General features: G+C 49.6%; 2 protein-coding genes across 9 annotated transcripts in view; one reads left to right on the forward strand and one right to left on the reverse strand.

Annotated features, from left to right (window-relative positions):
* The first annotated feature begins 419 nt into the window (after positions 1-419).
* LOC129483439 (uncharacterized) lies at positions 420-3802 on the forward strand. Its single transcript, XM_063639020.1, has 2 exons — positions 420-591; positions 3119-3802. Exons 1-2 carry the CDS (start codon positions 420-422, stop codon positions 3616-3618), a joined length of 672 nt encoding a protein of 223 aa, XP_063495090.1. The 3' UTR covers positions 3619-3802.
* A 7954-nt stretch (positions 3803-11756) lies between these two features.
* TCAIM (T cell activation inhibitor, mitochondrial) overlaps positions 11757-19484 on the reverse strand; it is a 67194-nt gene continuing 59466 nt past the window's right edge. For all 8 annotated transcript variants that reach the window (XM_055280832.2, XM_063611196.1, XM_055280841.2 and 5 more), the window contains one exon: positions 11757-13811. In XM_055280832.2, the coding sequence (XP_055136807.1) occupies positions 13571-13811 (241 nt within the window). In that variant the 3' untranslated portion in view covers positions 11757-13570. The remainder of the gene's footprint in view (positions 13812-19484) is intronic.

Genomic DNA, 19484 nt, shown 5'->3' on the forward strand with positions numbered 1-19484 from the left:
CAAAGCCCTCAGAGCACACTGATCAAGAGCTGGACGCCATGGTGGGAGCAATAAGCTCTTAAGCTTGCCAATATTCACAGCAAGGGGGTTTCCAAGATCAGCTGGGGGAAGGTAATGGAGTGAGTTAGAGTTTCCTGGGGAAACCGCCCCTGTGTGGACCGAGGTGGAGAGGCCCTGGGGAGGAAGGGAGGAAGCACACCCGGCCTCACCAAGCACAGTGCCGGAGCAGGCGAGCTGAGCCAGGGAGGGAAGAGGGGACAGAGCCTTCTCCTTCACCTTAGCAATGGCCTCAAGCTACGGACAGGCCTGCAGCAGTCTCTGGGAAGGCCCAAGGCTACTAGAACCAATGGGGAAAGGCTGCTGGGCAAACCCCTGGGGGCTGGGAAGGGATTCATTTCTCACTCAGCTCCAGCAGCCCTATGGACTGCCCCACATCGGGTGGGCACCATCAGGCAGGTGAGGAGAGGAGAAAAGCCTGCTTGGGTGACCTGGGGCCAGTCCAGGAGGACGACTGTTCTATCTTCTGCCAGCACCATGGGCTGGCTCCATGGGACACACAGCAGCCGCTGAGTCCACAGAGTGGGGAACCTGGTGAGGATTCAAGGTGGGCCTGGGCTGGGCGGTCCCAGTAAGCAGCTGGTGACATGGGGAGCTGCATCTAATTCTCACGGAGACCAGGGTGTGAAGAGGGTGTGAGGCTCAGCAAGCCAGACCCAGGGGAGTAAGGAGCGGATCACAAGATGTTCCTAATCCAGGTAGCCCTGGCTACCATTATACTGAACACAAACCAGCCCTGTCAGAGGACATTGCCCTTGTTTGTAAATTTGGGCTCTAGAAAAAAACCCCGATGTTGTTTTTGGAGCCATGTGATGGGATGCTGGAAATCAGGTAGGGAAAGGCAATGGCAGGCACACTTCCAGGTTGGGGGCATCAGGCACTGTGACAGCGAGGACGGCGCAGGGATGAGTGGGGAGCTTCCCTGCAGGGATCTGAGATCGCCAGGCAGAAGCTAGGCTGGGATAGGGCGGCATTACACAACAAAGATTAGATTGCAGGGGGCCCAGAATTCTAATGCTCCTCCTGCTCTCTGAAGCTCCCTCCACAGACTCCTCCCCAGAACCTTCCGACAGGTAAGCTTCAAATCCTTTATACCTATCCGGTTCCATAGCTCCTGGCCAGCCTCTAACTGTTGAGCCCCCAAACCCCCTGTTTCCAACCACCCTGAATCAGGGGTTCCCTGCAGGTTGTGCTGACTTGTGTGCCTTGTGGCCACCAGGGGATGCTGGGGAAATCCTCTCTGCCTGAGCAAATCAGAACTTCCTGTAGGACGCAGGTGTCAGGATCAGCTTCTGATTCAGCTGGTTGATATTCTAGGTAGCCCACCTTGAAGTTTCTCAGGATTGACAGTCATTGTGTCCGTTCTAAAGAAGGTGAAAGAATTTGATGGAAAGAAAGTAGGAAGAGTCACCCAGGCTGGAGTGCAGTGGCGTGATCTCGGCTCACTGCCAGCTCCACCTCCCAGGTTCACGCCATTCTCCTGCCTCAGCCTCCCAAGTAACTGGGACTACAGGCCCCCGCCACCACACCTGGCTAATTTTTTTGTAGTAGAGACGGGTTTCACCGTGTTTGCCAGGATGGTCTCAATCTCCAGACCTCATGATACACTCGCCTTGGCGTTCCAAAGTGCTGGGATTACAGGTGTGAGCCACTGCACCTGACCAGGAAATGACTTATTCTTACAAATGACCACAGGTATGGCTGCTTGATACAACATCCATTTATTTATTATTTATTTATTAATTTATTTAGAGATGAGGTCTCCCTCTGACATCCAGGCTGGATGGAGCGTATGGTACAATCTCAGCTCACTGCAGCCTTGACCACCCCGGGCTCAAGCAATTCTCCCACTTCAGCCTCTTGAGTAGCTAGGACCACAGGTGGATGCCACCACACCTAGCTAATTTATTTCTATTCTTCTTCTTCTTATTATTATTATTTGTAGGGATGAGTTCTCCCTATGTTGCCCAAGCTGGTCTAGAACTCCTGGGCTTAAGCAATCCTCCCACCTCCCAGTGTTGGGATAACAGGTATGAACCATCGAACCAGCCGCAACACCCATTTATTATCTCATACCACTGAAGTCCCTAAGTCAGAAAGCATGGCTCTGTTTAGGGTCTCCCAAGATTAACATCAAGGTTTTGTCTACCTCCAGCTTTTATTGGGAGCACTGGGGAACATCCACTTCCAAGCTTGTTTTGTTGACACAATTTCCAGTAAGCCCTTTCCATTGTCAAGCCAGCAACTGTGGGTTGAGTCCTTCTCATGCTTAGAATCTCTCTCACTTCCCCTGCTGCTGCATCTCTGTGATGCCAGTCAGAGAAAGCTGTCTGCTTTTTAGGGCTCGAGTGATTAGATTGGGCCACTTGCATAATCCAGGATAATATTTCTAGTTTAAGATCCATAATTTTAATTACATCTGCAAAGTCCCTTTTGACATATAATGAAACACAGTTGTGGGTTCCAAGGATTAGGGCAGGGCCATCTTTGGGGGACCATTCTGCTGACCACACATGGTCATGTTTGTGTAAAATTTGCCAGAGTGATTTTTTTGGTCTTCTTTTGTATCAGATTCTCCATCCTTCTCTTAATTGAAGACTGTGTTTTTCAAGCTATGGTTCATCATTGCTGCTTTCCTTACAAAATGAATTCGAACGGCAATCAGCATTTTCTTAAGGAATGTAGTAGATTTAATTACATAAAAAGAACTGAAGATATCAGAGACTATTGTACATAACTATTTACATTCCATGAAATTATTAGTATACACACACATCTCTGAACTAGGTCAGGACGTAAAGTATACTTAGTATACTTGGTTAAGATGAAAATATTTTGAAAAGACCATTTAAGAAGAAAATGACCCTAGAATTCATCCGGAGCCTCCAGTTAGGCCTGTGCCTGTCCCAGGAAGGCTTGGTGCTCCGGGACAGAGAGTGAGTCCCCTGGTGAGAGGTTCAGGCTGAGGGAAGCCCAGGCCCTGGCAGTTCCCCCTGACCCTCCACCCGACATATGGAGGCTGGAAGGCCCACCTGTGTTGCCTCACTTTTCTCCCTTTTAGGTATGTCTAGAGGTCAGTTTGGACAGGGGCAGGAACCTCTAGACATGTTTTTCTGGGTGAACGAGATAAGCGGAGAAATCACCTACCCCCCGCAGAAGGCAGATGCACCTGCTGTTTCTCCTGAGAGCCCACAACAGAAGCCCCCATCTCAGCCCAGGAGTATGCAGGGGGCTCCTTGCAGTCCCCAGGGCCCGCCTGCACAGAGGCCTGCCCCTGCACCTCCATCTAAGGCTTCTCTGAAAGACTCAGGCCCAAGAAAACCCTGCCCATCTGCACCAACCTGGGGCCAGGCCAAAGCCGGAGGAGCGAGGAGCCCCCCACCATTCTCAGCAACCCCTGTCATCATCTCATCACCAGGAGTGACTCCGCCCGTACTCGGGCCCCTGGGACCAGCCCCTCAGCCACTGGTCTCGACCTCTCCTCTCAGCCCTTCTGCACTCTGGGCCTTCACCTGCAAGCTGAAAAATGTCCTTACTGGGAATAACTGGTTTTCTTTTTGAATCTTAAGGAAATTTGTCTGGCTACACTCTTTAAGCACCTTCCTGAGCCACCCGTGGCCAGGCTCTGCAGGCTGCATCTGCCTGGCCCCATCTGCCTTCCCCAGAAGCACAGGACTCACCCCACAGGTCTCACAGGAACATGTCCAGTGCTTTCAAACCCAGTAAAATTTTACTTAGATTTTGACATAACGTTTCCTAGAGCTTCCTTTACCTTCCTTTAAAATACCAAGCCGTCTTGGTATTTTACTCTTAATTCTTTGGGCTTCTGACATTGGTGTCAAAGCAATATGTTTAGTTTCCAGTTGGAGCCAGGAGACCTCCTTGGGTGGGGATGGGAACAAGCCAGGATGACGGACCTGCAGGCCCAGTGTCCCTGGGGCACAGCCTGGGGCCTCCTGGGCTTGAGGACAGCACTCAGGGCAGGGAGGGGCTGGGACCCTGCGTGGAGCTCCCTTTTGAGACAGCCTGAGGCTGGAGGAAGCCAGCAGTGGACACCACACTTTTAGGTAGGGTCACCCCCATCCCCAGCTCTGTGTTTTCTCTGGGTACTGCCTTTCAGCCCTCCAGGCATGGAGTGACTCAGGCAGTGTGGGAAGCAGCCCCGTCACAGACCTGGCCCTCCTTGATCAGGCCGGCTGAGGGCTGGAGGAAGCCTCGGGGGTACAGGAGTGCATCCTGGGGGAAGGACACAGACCTGGCCTGGGCACACAGAGTGACCTGGTTTGAGGAGCTGCTGGAGAAGCCCCACTAGTGTCTCTGAACAGGTGCTAGGTGGCTCCAAGTTGTACCGGAGCAGCTCCAGGTGAAATGTGTCATCAGGATGGCCTTAAGTACATCAGGAACACTAAAGAGGAGTGGGGCATGCAGAGCAACGTCAGGTAGGTGCGGCCAGAATTGGACGTGTCAGCCCGGCCAGCATCTCTGAGCCTTAGCCAGCCTTGCGGTGCATCCTTGGCTTTGCCAGTGGAGCACTGTGCCCTGCTACGAGAAGCTTGAGTTGCTGGGTACCAAGGAAGTGGACTTCTGAGGGCGAGGAAGAACAGAGCTACCTAAAAGAGGAGACCCTGGTGCTCCTGGCTCATGGGTGTCTAACCACAGAGTCCTGGTGGAGAAACACCCTCCCCTGCCCCTCAGCAGGCTGCACCAGCCCAGCCCTGGAATCATCACACCCAGGCGGCTCCCAGGTCTCATCTGATTCTTGGCCGGACCCAGGCCTCCAGAGCCTTTCATCCTAGGTAGGGCAGGTCAGAGGTCAAAGGTTAGGGTGTGGCTCCGCGTCTCTTTCCGACTAGGGCTTCTATGTTATTCCAGGAAATGGGCCCATGGAGGACCCTGACCCTTCTGAGAGTTCTCTGAGCTGGGGGCAGGGGCCTGGGATCCAACCTCAAATCTGCAGCCACTACATCCTGTGACGTCGGCAGGATTCTGCCTACCTTGGCCTCAGTTTCCCTCCCTGCACAATATGGGAGTGAGCAAGCCAGTCTGTCAAGCCTGCTCAACCTACAGGCTGTGACAAACACTGGGAACACGAGGTAGCATGGAGGTCAGCCCCAGGCTGGGGTCAGCTGATCCCGAGGGCCTGGCTGCTTCTGAGGGTGGCAGAGGGCAGGGCCCATCAGCTCCACAGGGTGGGCAGGAGGACTGGTGTGCACTCCCTGTGCCCCTTGCAGGGTGGCCTTGATGAAGTCCTTGGTGTCACTGCTGGTGGGCACTCACGAGGTGTTCCAGGACATCCACTTGTGCGTGGCAACATGGCCAGCAAACAATGGAGAGCAGGCCAGGCTGGAGGGCAGAGGGAGGGCCGGAGCCTGCAAGGTCATCTGGGCCCCGGGCCTTGGAGGGAAAGGTTGCCAGGGCAGGGGCTGTGGGTCTCTCGGGCAGGGTGACTGGGACCAGGGCCTCCAATCCTAACCTGGCATGGGCTCTTAAGCCTCATGCTCCTCCAACCCACAAGAGCCCAGCAAGTGTCATAGAGATGCCCAGAGAGATACAAGCCCAGCCTGCAGCAGGAATCTGAGTTCACCCTGGGGTGGGGATCAGGGCTCAATGTACACCAGCAGAGTCTCCAGGGCAACAAATCCCCTGGACGAGCCACCATGCTCTGCCCTGTGGCCTGGCAGGGCCACTTCTGCTGACAGTGGATGTATGAAAAAACCTGGGCAGCAGTTTCCTATCAAAGTTGGCCTTGTTGCCCATTTCCAAGACAGTTACCAGTTTGAGCTCTCAGAGTCTCTAATCCGGAAAGGCAACCGACAGTGGGTGTGGCCCCCCCTTCACGTGGGCTTGGTGCCCTGTGTTGGGTGACGGGGGTCTTGCAGTTAATAAAATCAGTAACTTCACCCCAGGCCAGGATATGTTTGTGTGTGTGGTAGGGAAAGAGTAGGGGGGATGGAAGTGGGATGAGTAGGGATCTGTGGGTGATCTCATTCTTCCACTCCCTGAAAGATGAGGAGATGGAGGGTCAGAGGTGGAGAGACTCTAAGCCACACAACTGTGAGGAGAGGGGCTATTTGGTCATGGAATTCACATTCTGCCCCCAGTGGCAGGAGTGGGAATTGGGGGGATCTTGGGAGTCAGGTGTCCTTGGGGATCACAGACCATAGAGACAAAAGCTGTCAGGCCTGGGCAGGGAGGGTGCCCAGGCTATGCATTCAGCTGACTTGCTCCTTGGAGGTTTGTTCTGAGATCCCACTCAGGTGAGCTGAACTTGCTGCATTGTGGCTCTGATAGGGTGATGTTTTGAGTAAAGCCCAAATCTCAGGTTTTCATGTCTCCCAGGCAGAATTTGTGTCAGGGGGTGGTGGCCTGTTTGGGGCAGAGATGAGGGAAGGGTGAGGGGGTTCCAGGTCTGTATTAGTCTGTTTTCACACTGCTGATAAAGACATACCAAAGACTGGGTAATTTACAAGATGTTTAATGGACTCACAGTTCCACGTGGCTGGGGAGGCCTCACAATCATGGGGGAAGGGGAAAGGCACACCTTACATGGTGGCAGGCAAAGAGAGAGTGAGAGCCAAGTGAAAAGGGAACCCCTTATAAAGCCATCAGATCTTGTGAGACTTACTCACTACCACAGAACAGTATGGGGGAACCACTCCCATGAGGCAATTATCTCCCACCAGGTCCCTCCCACAACACATGGGGATTATGGGAGTGACAATTCAAGATGAGATTTGGGTGGGGACACAGCCAATCCATATCAAGGTCATCTGAGGGTTGTGCACCAAGGAGGTGATTCCTGGGGAAGAGCTGAGTGTCCTGAGACTGCCAGGTCTGGAGGAGGAGACACAGGGTCTAGCAGGGGCTATCCCGCAGGGACTGTGGGGTCAGTGGAGAGCTCAGTGGGGAGCCCCAGGGGCAGATTTCAGTTCCATTCGGAAGAGGTTTTGCTTGTTCAGAGCTGCACCCCACCTTGTGAGCTGCTTGGTAAGTGAGTGAGCTCTCCATCACTGCAGGCATGCAAGCAGAGTCTGGGCAAGCCCTGCTAGGGCCTCCCAGGCTGCAGATGGCTACAGGGTCCTACTGACCACACACTCTTACCAGGACTGGGAGTGGCCTGAGCCAAGCACTCTCCTGTCCAGGGGCATCCAGGCGCTGTCCTCCCCTTCCTCCCTCAGCTACTGGGTATGCGTCTTCAGGTGTGGCTAAAGGACGGGGTGTTCAGGGAGAGACCCAGTCCTCTGTCCCCAGCCACCTTATCTGCTCACTCACCATCTCTAGTGCCTTCTGACTCAAGGACTGCTCTCACATCTGCTCTTTCCCAGCTCTGTGCCTCTCCCCCAGCCACTCAAGTGGCTTCTCCCATGTGAAATGCTCCCTCTTGCTTTCCTTTGCAGGCCTGGAGTCAAGTACAAGTCCCCCTGGGTCAGAGCTCCGTGCGATGCAGTTGCAGAGTTTGTATGCCTGGCTCTGAGGGCCAAGGTGAGGCACAGGAGGAGCCACTGGGTCCTGAGGCATGGGGAGGGCATCCTGGAGGGCAGGAACAGCTTGAGCAAAGCTATGGAGGCGGGAAGCTGAAACAGAGCAGGTCAGGGCGCTAGCTGGCCCAGCAGGTCCAGCTGCAGATATGGGCAGGAAGAGGTGAGGTGTGAGTGGGAGGCTTTTAAGAGACCCATTGAGGAGCTACGACTGTTTCTTCCTTCCTGGAGAGCCACAGAAGGTGTTTGAGCAGGGAGTGCAGTTCTGAAAGTGTGAAGGGTGGGCAGGGGAGCGCTCAAGGGCTGAGATGGTGTAGATATCTGCAGGGACAGGCCATCTGCGCAGGTAGATAGAGTGGGGGAGAGAGGGTGGGAAGCTGGGGCAGAGTTGACATGGAGGCCTGGAGTGATGGGCAGGGAGCAGGATGGAGAGGGGTGGGGACAGTCTCCTTGGCTTCTGTCACTACACTCTTCTTGAACAGGCCCTCCAGCAGCTCCTTTGACACTGGGGCTCTGGTGGAGGAAAATATTGGTGTGGCCGGAACCTGATCTGGTCCCTGTCCTTCAAACACCTGTGGCCTACGGTGGGCAGGCCTCGGAGTGGTCTTTGCTGTGGGTGGGGGCTTTGCTGGGAAGTTGGTGTTCAGGTGCCCGGTGGTGGCCAGGGAGGGGCACCAGGACAGTGGACCAGGAGCCCCTAAGGGGCTAGCCCTAAGGACTATCAGCACCCTCAGCTTGGAAGTGGGTCTTGTCCCCCGAAAATGAACTCCGCAGGGCAGGGAAACTTACTTCCGGGTTCTCTGCTAGAAATTGAAGGTGCCCGTGACCCTCCCATGACCCTTCCCCAGTGAGGCTTCCAATGCCTGCTGGACCAAGCCAAGAGAAGACATTCAGAGGGTCCTCGACAAAGGATGTTAAGGGCCTCCAGAAGACATGACTCCCCTTTGACCTGCAGGGCCCCTATTCCTATCTTGTGCCAGGTCCCTGTGGGCTGGAGTTTGCTTTAGTGATGGCCTGATGCTGAGCCATGCTCCCTGGACCTGAATGTCCCCATCGGTGACCTACATGGATGGAGGTCCAGGAATGGGGGGGTTAGAACCCATGAACTTGGGTCACTTGGATACCAACCTCATGGACAAGGGCAAGTGGCCCTTGGGAGCCTGTCATAGCCCTCAGGCACACTGATCAAATGAACCTGTCTCACATGTTTGCTGAGAACCTACTACATGCTGGAAAAATAAGGCCAGAGACATCCTCATGTGCCCAGCTGGGTGGCCAGGGCACATAGGGCTCTCACCTCTAATCCCAGCATTTTGGGAGGCAAAGGCGGGTGGATTGCTTGAGCCCAGGAGTTTGAGGCCAGCCTGGCCAACATAGTGACCCCGACCCTACTAAAAATACAAAAATTAGCTGGCTGTGGTGGCATATACCTGTAGTATGAGCTACTCAGGAGGCTGAGGTGGGAGGATTGCTTGAGCCCAGGAGGCAGAGGTTGCAGTGAGGTGAGATCGTGCCATTGCACCCCATTCTGGGTGACAGAGGGAGACCTTGTCTCAAAAAAAACAAAAAAACAAAAAACCAAAATAAAAAAAAAATCCTGCACTTCTGGGTAGGGATAAACGTGAGGCACCAGGGCTGGCACTTACACAGATTATCCCTGCCTCCCAATCACACAGCCCCTCCTGAGGCATCTCTGCTGTCCTGCTGACCTAGAAGTCTCTGGCTCATGTAGGCGGCCAACAGGTCTAGGCCAGTGCCTGTGGTAGTGACAAATGAGAAAATGAAAAAGAAAAACTGACCGCCTCCCACTCCTGAAGATTGTGAGGGTGAAAATCTGATGGCCCTTTCAGTTTGGGCAGCACATTCTGCTGAGCCACTTTCTCCCGAATGAGTGGCGTGGTGGGGACTTTTTGAGACAGGGTCTCACTCTGTTGCCCAGGCTGGACTGCAATGGTGCAATCATAGCTCACTGCAGCCTAGACCTCCTGGGCTCAAGTGATCCTCCTGCCTCAGCCTCCCTAGTAGCTGGGATTACAGGCATGTGCCACCATGCCTAGCTAATTTTTCTTATTTTTAATAGAGAAGGGGTCTCACTATGTTGCTGAGGCTGGTGGTGGGCACTTTGGGGCAGAGGTGTGCAAACGTCACTCCGAGCATGACACTCCTAGGCACCTTTGTGGTCCCAGGGCGCCCCGTGCCCTGGCTGGAGCAGAGGGAGAATGAGGCTCCCTGAGCAGCTTAGCTGGTGGGAGGTGTGAGGGGCGAGGCCTGCCAGGATTCCCATGGGAGCAGTGGGGAGCAGAGCTGCAGGGTGCCGCCCTGACCCAATCTGCACAGCAGTTCTGTAGAAGCAAGTTAGGCCCTCTCAGCTGCTGGCTCATTCATTCCTACCATCGTGCCGGGACTGACATGCCTGGCCACCCAGGGAACATCTAGGGTCCCTGTGTGTCTTTCTCTGCTGTGATCCTACCCTCCTCCCAGATGGAGCAGTGCTGCTCTGAGGTCCCACGTGGTGGTGACCCTAGACCTGGTGCTGACCTCATGGTGGGCTTGCCCAGAGCTGGGGGTGCTTCTGCCTGCTCAGATCCGTCCAGCCCCTGGGACACCTGGATTCTAATCTCACCTCTCCTGCCTGCAGCAGGCAGAAGGGCCTTGGACAAGTCTCTTCCCTAGTCTGGGCCTCAGTCCCCTGATATGTAATATCTGTCAGCTTAGGGAAAAAAATCCCTAAACAAACTCCATATAACAGTTCCCCATGAGGGAAAGGGTTTTGTTTTGTTTTGTTTTGTTTTTGAGACTGAGTCTTGCTGTGTCACCCAGGCTGGAGTGCAATGGTGCAATATTGGCTCACTGCAACCTCTGCCTCCTGGGTTCAAGTGATTCTCCTGTCTCAGCCTCTCAAGTAGTTGGGATTACAGGTGTGAGCCACTGCACCTGGCCTGAGGGAAGGGTTTTGAGCAGTCAAGAGAACCAGGTTGTAGTAGCTGAGACTTGGGAAAAGAAGGGTCCCACAGCACCGATGCAGGTCTCATCTGTCTGGGGCACTGGCTGCTCCATTTCTTTCTTCTTGTTCTTGCCCAACTGCTATGGAATAAGGGGTACTTAAGCTGGCCAAGGACCACCCATGGGAGCAGTCTGGCTTCCCGGGACAGATTTTCTCAGGGTGGCGAGAACCTCTAAGAACATGCCTTGGTGCCTCCTTTTATAGGTGGGGAGACTGAGGACAAGTGAGGGTGGGTCTTGCACCCAGGGCCACTTAACATCTGTGGCCACTGGGACTCCATGTCGGGGTCAATTTTCACCCATGGGATGGGACCTGTTGTGACCCTGCCATGTCAGAGGGCTCGTGGTTGGGATCTTTGGCCAGGTGGCACAGGTAGGAGTGTGGTCTTGGAACAGGGTAGGCACTTCCTGGTTAGCCAGTTGCCAGGCCTCACTGGATGCCTCTGTGGCTCCTATACCTTGGCCTGTGAGTGGGAGGTTGCCAGGACCATGGTCCCCTACAGAGGAGCCTGCAGCCTTGGGGCCCATCAGTCTCCATGGGACTGATTTGATCTGCTTCGTTTGCTCCAGGGAAGCCTGGGCAGAATTCTCTAGGGCAGCTGGGGGTGGGGCGGCAGACTCCATGAAAAAGGTCAAGTTAGTATGGCGGACACAGGGGCATCAGGTTGCTGGGACAGTGACCTGAGCTGGAGGGGGTTAACTCCAGGGTCCTCTACCTGGAATATACACTTACTCCCTAGAGATGCCAAAGGTGAGCTGGCCCTTGAGACAGCCCTGGTCCCTTTTGTCTCACCTGGCCACTTCTGAAAGCCCACCACCCTCTCATTAGCTCAGGAAGGCCCCCTGGAGGTGCAGTCCTTTAAGAGAAAGGAAGAAGTAGGGCCTGGTAAGAAGCTGTCCTAGGGAAACACACATGCCTTCCTGCCAGGACAGCCTGGGCAGAGGAGTGCAGGCCTGTTTCTCCCTTGGGACAGGCCTAGCCCTGAGCTGGAGCTCAGGTCCCTTTGGAGACCACTTCTCACCTGAGACTTCGTAGAAACAGTGAGGGGGGCCTGCTCCTGTGCCAGCTTTCAGTGGTGGGACATAATTTTCTTTTTCATGTTAGAGTGGGAGAGGAAGTCAAACAGGCATATACAAGTACCAATTTCTTCTCATTTCCTATTAAACTGCAATAGTTCTAAAACTACTAACAGTTGGGTAACAAGAAAAAAACAGTTATCTGGTTGATGTATTATTTATTATGTAACAATTAGTTCTGAGAAAAAATCCAATTCAAAACATATTACAGAGGATTCTATATTAGTATATTTTAGAAATGGTATAATCCAAAACTGATTTTCTGATATGTTTTCTTATATAACACTTAAGGAATTTTTCACTCCCAGTATTTGGCTCTGGAAAATCTTATAGGAAACATTTGTTTGTTACACTAGAAAACAAAATTTAAGTATAGTTGTTAGGCACAGTTAAAAGGGATGATACACACAAACTATAATAATTACAAATCAGTACTTCTTTTGAATACACATTTGAATGTAAACTTTTAAAATAATCAGTGTTTTAGATAAATATAAAACATACTTCAAGAACTTATTTTAACATCTCCTTTACTTTCTAATGCTCTTCAGAAAAAATTCCTTTCTGATTCATTCAGCAGCAAGAGCCCAAAAATGGTGTTCCAAGCCAGGATTCACTTTGTCCTCTTCAGAAATGACCTGAAGAGCTTTTGGATTGGTTAAAAATATTGCCCGGGCAACAGCGAGACTCTGTCTCAAAAAAAAAAAAAAATATATATATATATAGCCCGAAGGTATCTTAGAGTAAACTCGAAGAGCTAAAAGCACTGAATCCAGAGATCAGGTCTCTCGGCCGTGCTGGGGACACCATCAACCACTTGGAGTTGAATTGTATTGCTATGAATGAGAGGTGATTCTGAGGGGCTTTAACCAGGCCGGGGCTAATGAGAGGGTTTCAAACATCAGTAATAACAGGAAGATCGGGGTTGAGAAGAGTGACAAGAAATCCTGAATGGTCTGAACCATTTTACACTTGATTCTATTTCTTAGAGCTCTGTGGGAAACAGATAGTGTCTGCCCATGAAACAAATGAGTCACCTCACTAAATGATTCAAAAACATTTCCTGTTGGTTTCATACTACCAACAATTATAATATTTTAATGGATAGGAGAAATTATGAGTTTAAAATTAAATTCTCTGTTAATGCACATGTTTTAATAAACTGGTTATCAGACTGCTTATGACAATGTCAGTACCATACATTCAACTGCTTTTAGTCCTTCTAGTCTTTCTCTTGGGCAAAATCGGTGGTTATCTAATTTTTGCTACCTATCAATCACCTGTTTTGGACATTAACTGTCAATTACTGGCTGCAAAATACGTGTGTGTATATTTACATGAGATGTAACTATACAGATGTATGTTGAATCGTAGACATGAGTTCTATTATTTCAGAGCTATACTCTGAATGTGAGACCTTTATATTTACACACACATACCTTTCCAGCCCAACCCAACATTCATTCATATAAAAATATATGACTATTGTAGAATCCTTCATTTACATGTCACTAAAAATATGTTCTTTCATTCTAACATCTTTTTATCTAGCCTTGCCAACCAACATCATAAGACTGGGATATAAAATCTTTTTATTAGTTATTTATTTTAAATTATTATTATTATTTTTTGAGACAAGGTCTTGTTCTGTTGCTCAGGCTAGAGGGCAATGGTGCAATCTGGGCTCACTGCAGCCTTGGCCTCCTGGGCTCAAGTGATCCTCCTATCTTAGCCTCCCTAAGTAGTTGGGACCGCAGGCATGAGCCACCACGCCTGGCCTATAAAACCTTTCCTAGCAGAAATTAATTTTCTTTAAAAAGTCTACTTTTAAAGCAGCAGTTAGAAACTTTGTTCTTATGATATGTAAATAATACTGTTATATCAAATTGTGGATTTAAATATTTTTAATTTAAGTTCCTTTCTTATCTCTTAAAAAAATAAAACAGATTTCTGTGTTACTTAATGGCTTCTCCATTCTTCCAATTCCAAGGAATACAAAGGTCTCCATCTTGCATAACAGAGTAAAAATGTGAAATGCAGAGGTGCATCCCATGTAGGTAAGGCAGTGATTGTTCTAGAAGTCTCTTACAACAATCCACCATTTGTATACTAGAAATGCTGGGCTCTTTATATAACTTCTCCAAAGAAAATTTCTTTGTTGATGCCTGTATCAATTCATTTTCAATAACCTTTAACCTATTATATAGAAAATAAAAATATTGTCATAAGCTATAACCAAATAAAAGAACACACAATGTAAATATATTCTTACCTACTGGGGCCCTAACTGTGCACTCACAACACTGAAAACGCCACCCACAAAGGCCGAATTATGCGTTTGGAAGACATGCCAATAGCCATCGCGTGTTACATCTTTTCAGTTACTGTCACATGGATCTCTAAAAGTATTTGTTAATGTTTTTAGCAGTAAAGGGCTAAAAATAACATAAAATTTAAAAAGCTCTTATATTGCCTTACCTAGCAGCTGTTAATGACTGAAGGAAGCAGAAAATGAAGAATATAAAAGCCCTAGTTTTAGGACCCACCTAAAATTTAACCCTTGGACAGTAATGCTGTCTAAAGATTTCCCAGATAAAAGCAGGCTCACAGAAAACCAGGATCCTGAGGAGGACAGGTCCTCTTCACTCTTACTCTCCTACCTCACCAGCCCCCTGTCTGTTCCCTCCCCTCTGCCTGAGGTTACAACTCTCTTATTCCATCAGGGGCTTCAGTTCAGGTCTACAAAGTATACAACTCTAGGCAGAACTCAGTGTCTCAAATACTTTCTCCCACAGGTGGCAAGTGCTTAGGGATACGGTGTTTTGATAAGTGGATTCAATGTGATACATCTAGACCAACACATGAGTTACTCAGCAAGTCCATTTAACAATGTGAATAAAGCAAAACTGACATGGTCGCGTCCCTGAGCCAGTCTATTTAAAATACTTCATTGGTTTAAAATGTCCAAATATCTTATATTTAATCACCCTTAAACTCTGCACAGAAAAGTAGGTACTATAAAATTTCCATAAACTAGACAGTAAAAAACAGAAATGGTCATAGCAGTTAGTTATCCTGGCCTATAATACTGATCACTTTCTCAAGTGCTGTTTGCTTTTTCTGTAAGATTACTCTCCTACACAGTGCTGCTTAGAGATTCAAGCAGACAGACAGCAGTCAGGGCTGATGGTTCTGAAAATGTTTCACAGCTGGGCCTACTTCTAATCTCTCCAGGATTAGACAGAAAGAACCCTTAAACTTCTATCAATAGCAGGGGATGAGTAACTTTTTCTGTAAAGGGATTTTTCAATTGTCAAGAAAAGACATTAACAACTATGCTTGGAAGTGAAAAGCCTTGTAGTGTGACTATGTTGCTGCATAGTTCTCCAGCAATATATCTTTAAAACCTGGGCAAGACTCTCATTCTCATTCCTTTTAGGAGAAGCCTACAGTCTCATCCCCAGGTTTCCCAGACCCATGGGTCACAAGCTTTGTATCAGGAAAACCCATCAGTTCTTCTGAGGTACAAACTTAGAGAAGCATTGGGAAGGCAGCCCTTGTTAAGGTTCCCCAGGGTTGTCCCCTCAACAGGAAAATAACGTGTACCAGCCTTTCCTCATCCTTGGGTGCCTCTGCAGTCAGCAGGAGATTAATTTTTTTTTTTTTTGAGATGGAGTCTTGCTCTGTCACCCAGGCTGGAGTGCAGTGGTGCGATCTTGGCTCACTGTAACCTCTGCCTCCCAGGTTCGTGATTCTCCTGCCTCAGCCTCCCAAGTGGCTGGGATTGCATGCATTCACCACCACGCCCGGCTATTTTTTCTATTTTTAGTAGAGGCAGGGTTTTGCCATGTTGGCCAGGCTGGTCTTGAACTCCTGACCTTAGGTGATCCACCCACCTCAGCCTCCCAAAATGCTGGGATTACAGGTGTGAGCCACTGTGCCTGGCCTTGAGATAGGGTCTTGCTGTTGCCCAGGCTGGAGTATCAGTGTCGTGACCACGGTTCACTGCAGCCTTGACCACCCAGGCTTAGGCAAACCTCCTGCCTCAGATTCCCAAGTAGCTGAGACTACAGGTGCAAACCACCATACCCAGCTAATTTTTAAATTTTTTGTAGAGACGAGGTCTCACCATGTAGCCCAGACTGGTCTTGAACTCCAGGGCTCAAGTGATCCTCCTGCCTTAGCCTCCCAAAGTGCTGGGATTCTAAGTGTAAGCCACCATGCCCAGCCTTTAGTGATTGTTTCTACTACATGCAAGTATCAGAACTACTTAAACATTCTTCTATTACTGTACATTTTGATTGTTTCCAACTTATCTAAGTGATTTTAAAATTTAAAATATATGATATAGAGTAAAAGGAAACATCTGAGTGGGTTACTATAAAAACATAAAGTGAGGAATGCCCCTGCTAGGGAGAGCTGGTTGATTCTCAGGTGCAGGTTACTCTGGGTTATTACCACCCTACAGAGGAACTGTGAACTAGGTTATCACCAGCCTCCAAAGGACTGGGGGTTCCACAGGCATCAAGCACTGTCTACATGCCAGCCAGGCAATGCCAAGAGAGAGGAGCTACAAGCCACACAGTTTTGGGATGGTCATGTGGGTTGTACATACTAGCTTAGAACAGTGTGGGTTTTTTCCCTTTTTTTAACTGTTCAGCAAGCTGAGGGTCCTGCAGAGCTGCTACTCTGAGGACCCTGTGAGCATGGGTGGCCTCTGGCTCATTTTCTTTTGAACTAGAACAGCTGAGAGCTTTAATCTTTTTTATTAGGTTGGTACAAAAGTAATTGCAGTTTTTTGCCATAAAAAAAAAAAAAAAAAAAAAAATGGCAAAAACCGCAATTACTTTTGCACCAACCTAATAAAAATAAACTATGTTTCCACTTAAGAATCCACCTTATAAGTGAAAAAGTATCTGAAAACCACTCTCTAGGAACATGCTTCATTGAAGGAAAGAAGTTAGTCTTCATCACTGCTCTGCGAATATAATGAAGGTGTCTTACTAGGGCAGGGACAGCAGAGCAAAGGAAGGAAAGAAGCAAAGGCGAGGAGAGGCTCCTGGGCCCAGAGTCAGGGGCATGAAGATGATGACTGAGCCGGAAGGGAGGTTGGGACCAGTAGCAAGTGCTTCCTCTTCTTGGGGGCTAAGTATAGGGATGAGGACTCTGGGGCCCAGAGCCAGAAAAAGGCTAAGGAAGCAGGTGAAAGGTCAATGGGTATTTCCTGAAGGCCCCCTGCGTGCCAGGCACCCATCCCAGTTGGCACCGGAGGGAACAAAATAGACTGAAGTCTGCCCTCAGCGGGCTTACCTTCTGTTGGGAAGGAGAGAGAGAGAATAAATACATTAATAAGGAAACAGCAAATTTGCTGAGGTGGATGGAGAAAGGCAGGCCAGCTGGCGTGGAGAGGAGAGTGCAGCAGAGGGTGGGGGCTCCATGCTGTGAGTTGTGTAGCCAGAGAAGGTGGAATGTGAGCAGGGCCTGAGGAAGCTGAGGTTTCTGAGGAAGGAGTGCCTCAGGCTGTGGGAAAGCACACAGGCCCAGGAGCGGATACATGTCAAGAGTGCTCGAGGAGTATAAAAAGGCTGGAGCAGAACAAGTGAGAGGAGAGTCCTAGGAGCTGAGCTGAGAGAAGCAAGGGAGTGGGCAGAGTGTCTGTGGGCATTGGGCAGAGGAGTGACAGCTCTGACTAGGTTCTCACTGCTGCTCTGACGAGAGTCCGCTGCGGGTCGGGGAGGTGCTGAGTGTGGAAGCCTGAAGACCAGACAAGAGGCCATCACAAAATGATGGAGGCTCAGACCAGGTGCAGCAGGAAAGGAAACGAGAAGAGCTGAGTTTCTTTCCACGTCTGCTCTGAAGGTGGACTGGGGTAGGGAGTGAGACAGGGGAGAGGAATCAAGATGACTCATGGGTTTTTATTCGCCTGAGCAACTGGTAGGATGGAACATTCACAAATTTTTTTTTTTTTTTGAGACGGAGTCTCGCTCTGTCACCCAGGCTGGAGTGCAGTGGCGCGATCTCGGCTCACTGCAAGCTCCGCCTCCTGGGTTCACGCCATTCTCCTGCCTCAGCCTCTCCGAGTAGCTGGGACTACAGGCGCCCGCCACCACGCCCGGCTAATTTTTTTTGTATTTTTAGTAGAGACGGGGTTTCACCGTGGTCTCGATCTCCTGACCTCGTGATCCGCCCGCCTCGGCCTCCCAAAGTGCTGGGATTACAAGTGTGAGCCACCGCGCCCGGCCGGAACATTCACAAATTGACCTATTTGAATTTTTTACTTTTACTTTCCTTTCTCACAATCTAATAGCATTACTCCAAAGCTATAAAATGGCCATAGAGAAAAAGCAGCTGATAGGTTATAGCAAACAAAATCATTAGTCCTAATGATCAACAGTTGGCTAGAATTGCTCTTGAGGGTTAAAGCAGATGTCAAATTTAGAAAAGAAATAGCATGAACAAATACTTAACCAATCAAGAGGTAGGGTGTGATAGGATCTGGCCTACCCAGTTGTCATCAGTTCCATAAGGAAAACAGAGATGCTGCTCCTTCATTTATTTTATACATAAAATGATCTCACCGTCTCTTGCTAAAAGAATGGCTTCCATGGTTAGTTGCCATCCCTTCTATTTATTTATTTTTCTGAGACGGACTCTCGCTCTGTCGCCCAGGCTGGAGTGCAATGGTGTGATCTCGGCTCACTGCAACCTCTGCCTCCCAGGTTCAAATGATTCTCCTGCCTCAGCCTCCTGAGTAGCTGGGATTACAGGTGTGCGCCACCACGACCGTCTAATTTTTGTATTTTTAGTAGAGACGAGGTTTCACCAGGTTGGCCAGGGTGGTCTCAAACTCCTGACCTCAAGTGATCTGCCCACCTCAGCCTCCCAAAGTGCTGAGATTACAGGTGTGAGCCACCATACCTAGCCTCTTTCTATAGTTAAGATTCCTGGCTTTTTAAATGAGCACTTTGTGGAAACTGAGCCTCAAATCAACAGTAAGGCAGGAAAACTGCTTCCACTGACACCCTGCTAAACAACCAGGTCCCATCACCCTGTCCTCCTCTCTTCTCCTTGAAACTTCCCTCCATGGACATGTGGAATGGCATTCTCTCCAGCTTCCATCCTGTTCCCTGCTGTTGCCTTCCCTTGTCCCCTATGCTACCAGGGTGTCAGCTTTGGCTCTTCCCACTTGACTGTGCTCCAGCTACCACTGGCAAATTTACAGCACTCACATCTCCTACTAGAAACAATTCCAGGAGGCGGAGATCACGTCTGAGTCTTTCTATCAATGGCATTGATCTCAGCTTTGGGCACATAACAGTCACAGTAAATGCTGGCTAAGTAAATGACCTCATTTCTTCACAGGTGATACATAAAACATTATCAAGCAATATCTTACCACCTACAAAACAGGAAACTGTTGGCTATAATAGGACTCCTTCAAAGATACAAACAACATAAAAACAACACTGCTTAGGAACTAAAATGACACATATATCTTTTTGAGAAAGGATTTCATTACGTCACCCAGGTTGGAGTACAGAGGTGTGATCACAGCTCACTGCAGCCTTGACCACCCAGGCTCAATCAATCCTCCCACCTCAGCCTCCTGAGTAGCTGGGATACAGGCATGTGCCACCATGCCTGGCTAATTTTTTTTTTTCCCCACCATATTGCCCAGGGTTTCACCATGTTGCCTAGCCTGGTCTTGAACTCCTGGGCTCAAGTGATCTCCTTGCCTTGGCCTCCTAAAGTGCTGGGATTACAGGCTTGAGCCACTGTGCCCGGCCTAAAATGATTTTTTGCTTTAAGGTTTCTTCTCAAGTTAATTAAAATGCAGATAAAGTTTTCTTTATATCAATAGTTAAAAGG

The sequence above is a fragment of the Symphalangus syndactylus genome, chromosome 1 (assembly GCF_028878055.3).
Source record: "Symphalangus syndactylus isolate Jambi chromosome 1, NHGRI_mSymSyn1-v2.1_pri, whole genome shotgun sequence".
In the NCBI taxonomy this organism is placed as follows: Eukaryota; Metazoa; Chordata; class Mammalia; order Primates; family Hylobatidae; genus Symphalangus; species Symphalangus syndactylus.

Excerpts from the sequence above, each read along its gene's own strand:
- LOC129483439 (XM_063639020.1), top strand. The coding sequence starts at position 420 with ATGGACTGCCCCACATCGGGTGGGCACCATCAGGCAGGTGAGGAGAGG. Across the intron at positions 592-3,118 it reads TCCACAGAGTGGGGAACCTG|GTATGTCTAGAGGTCAGTTT; the intron begins GTGAGGATTCAA and ends TCTCCCTTTTAG.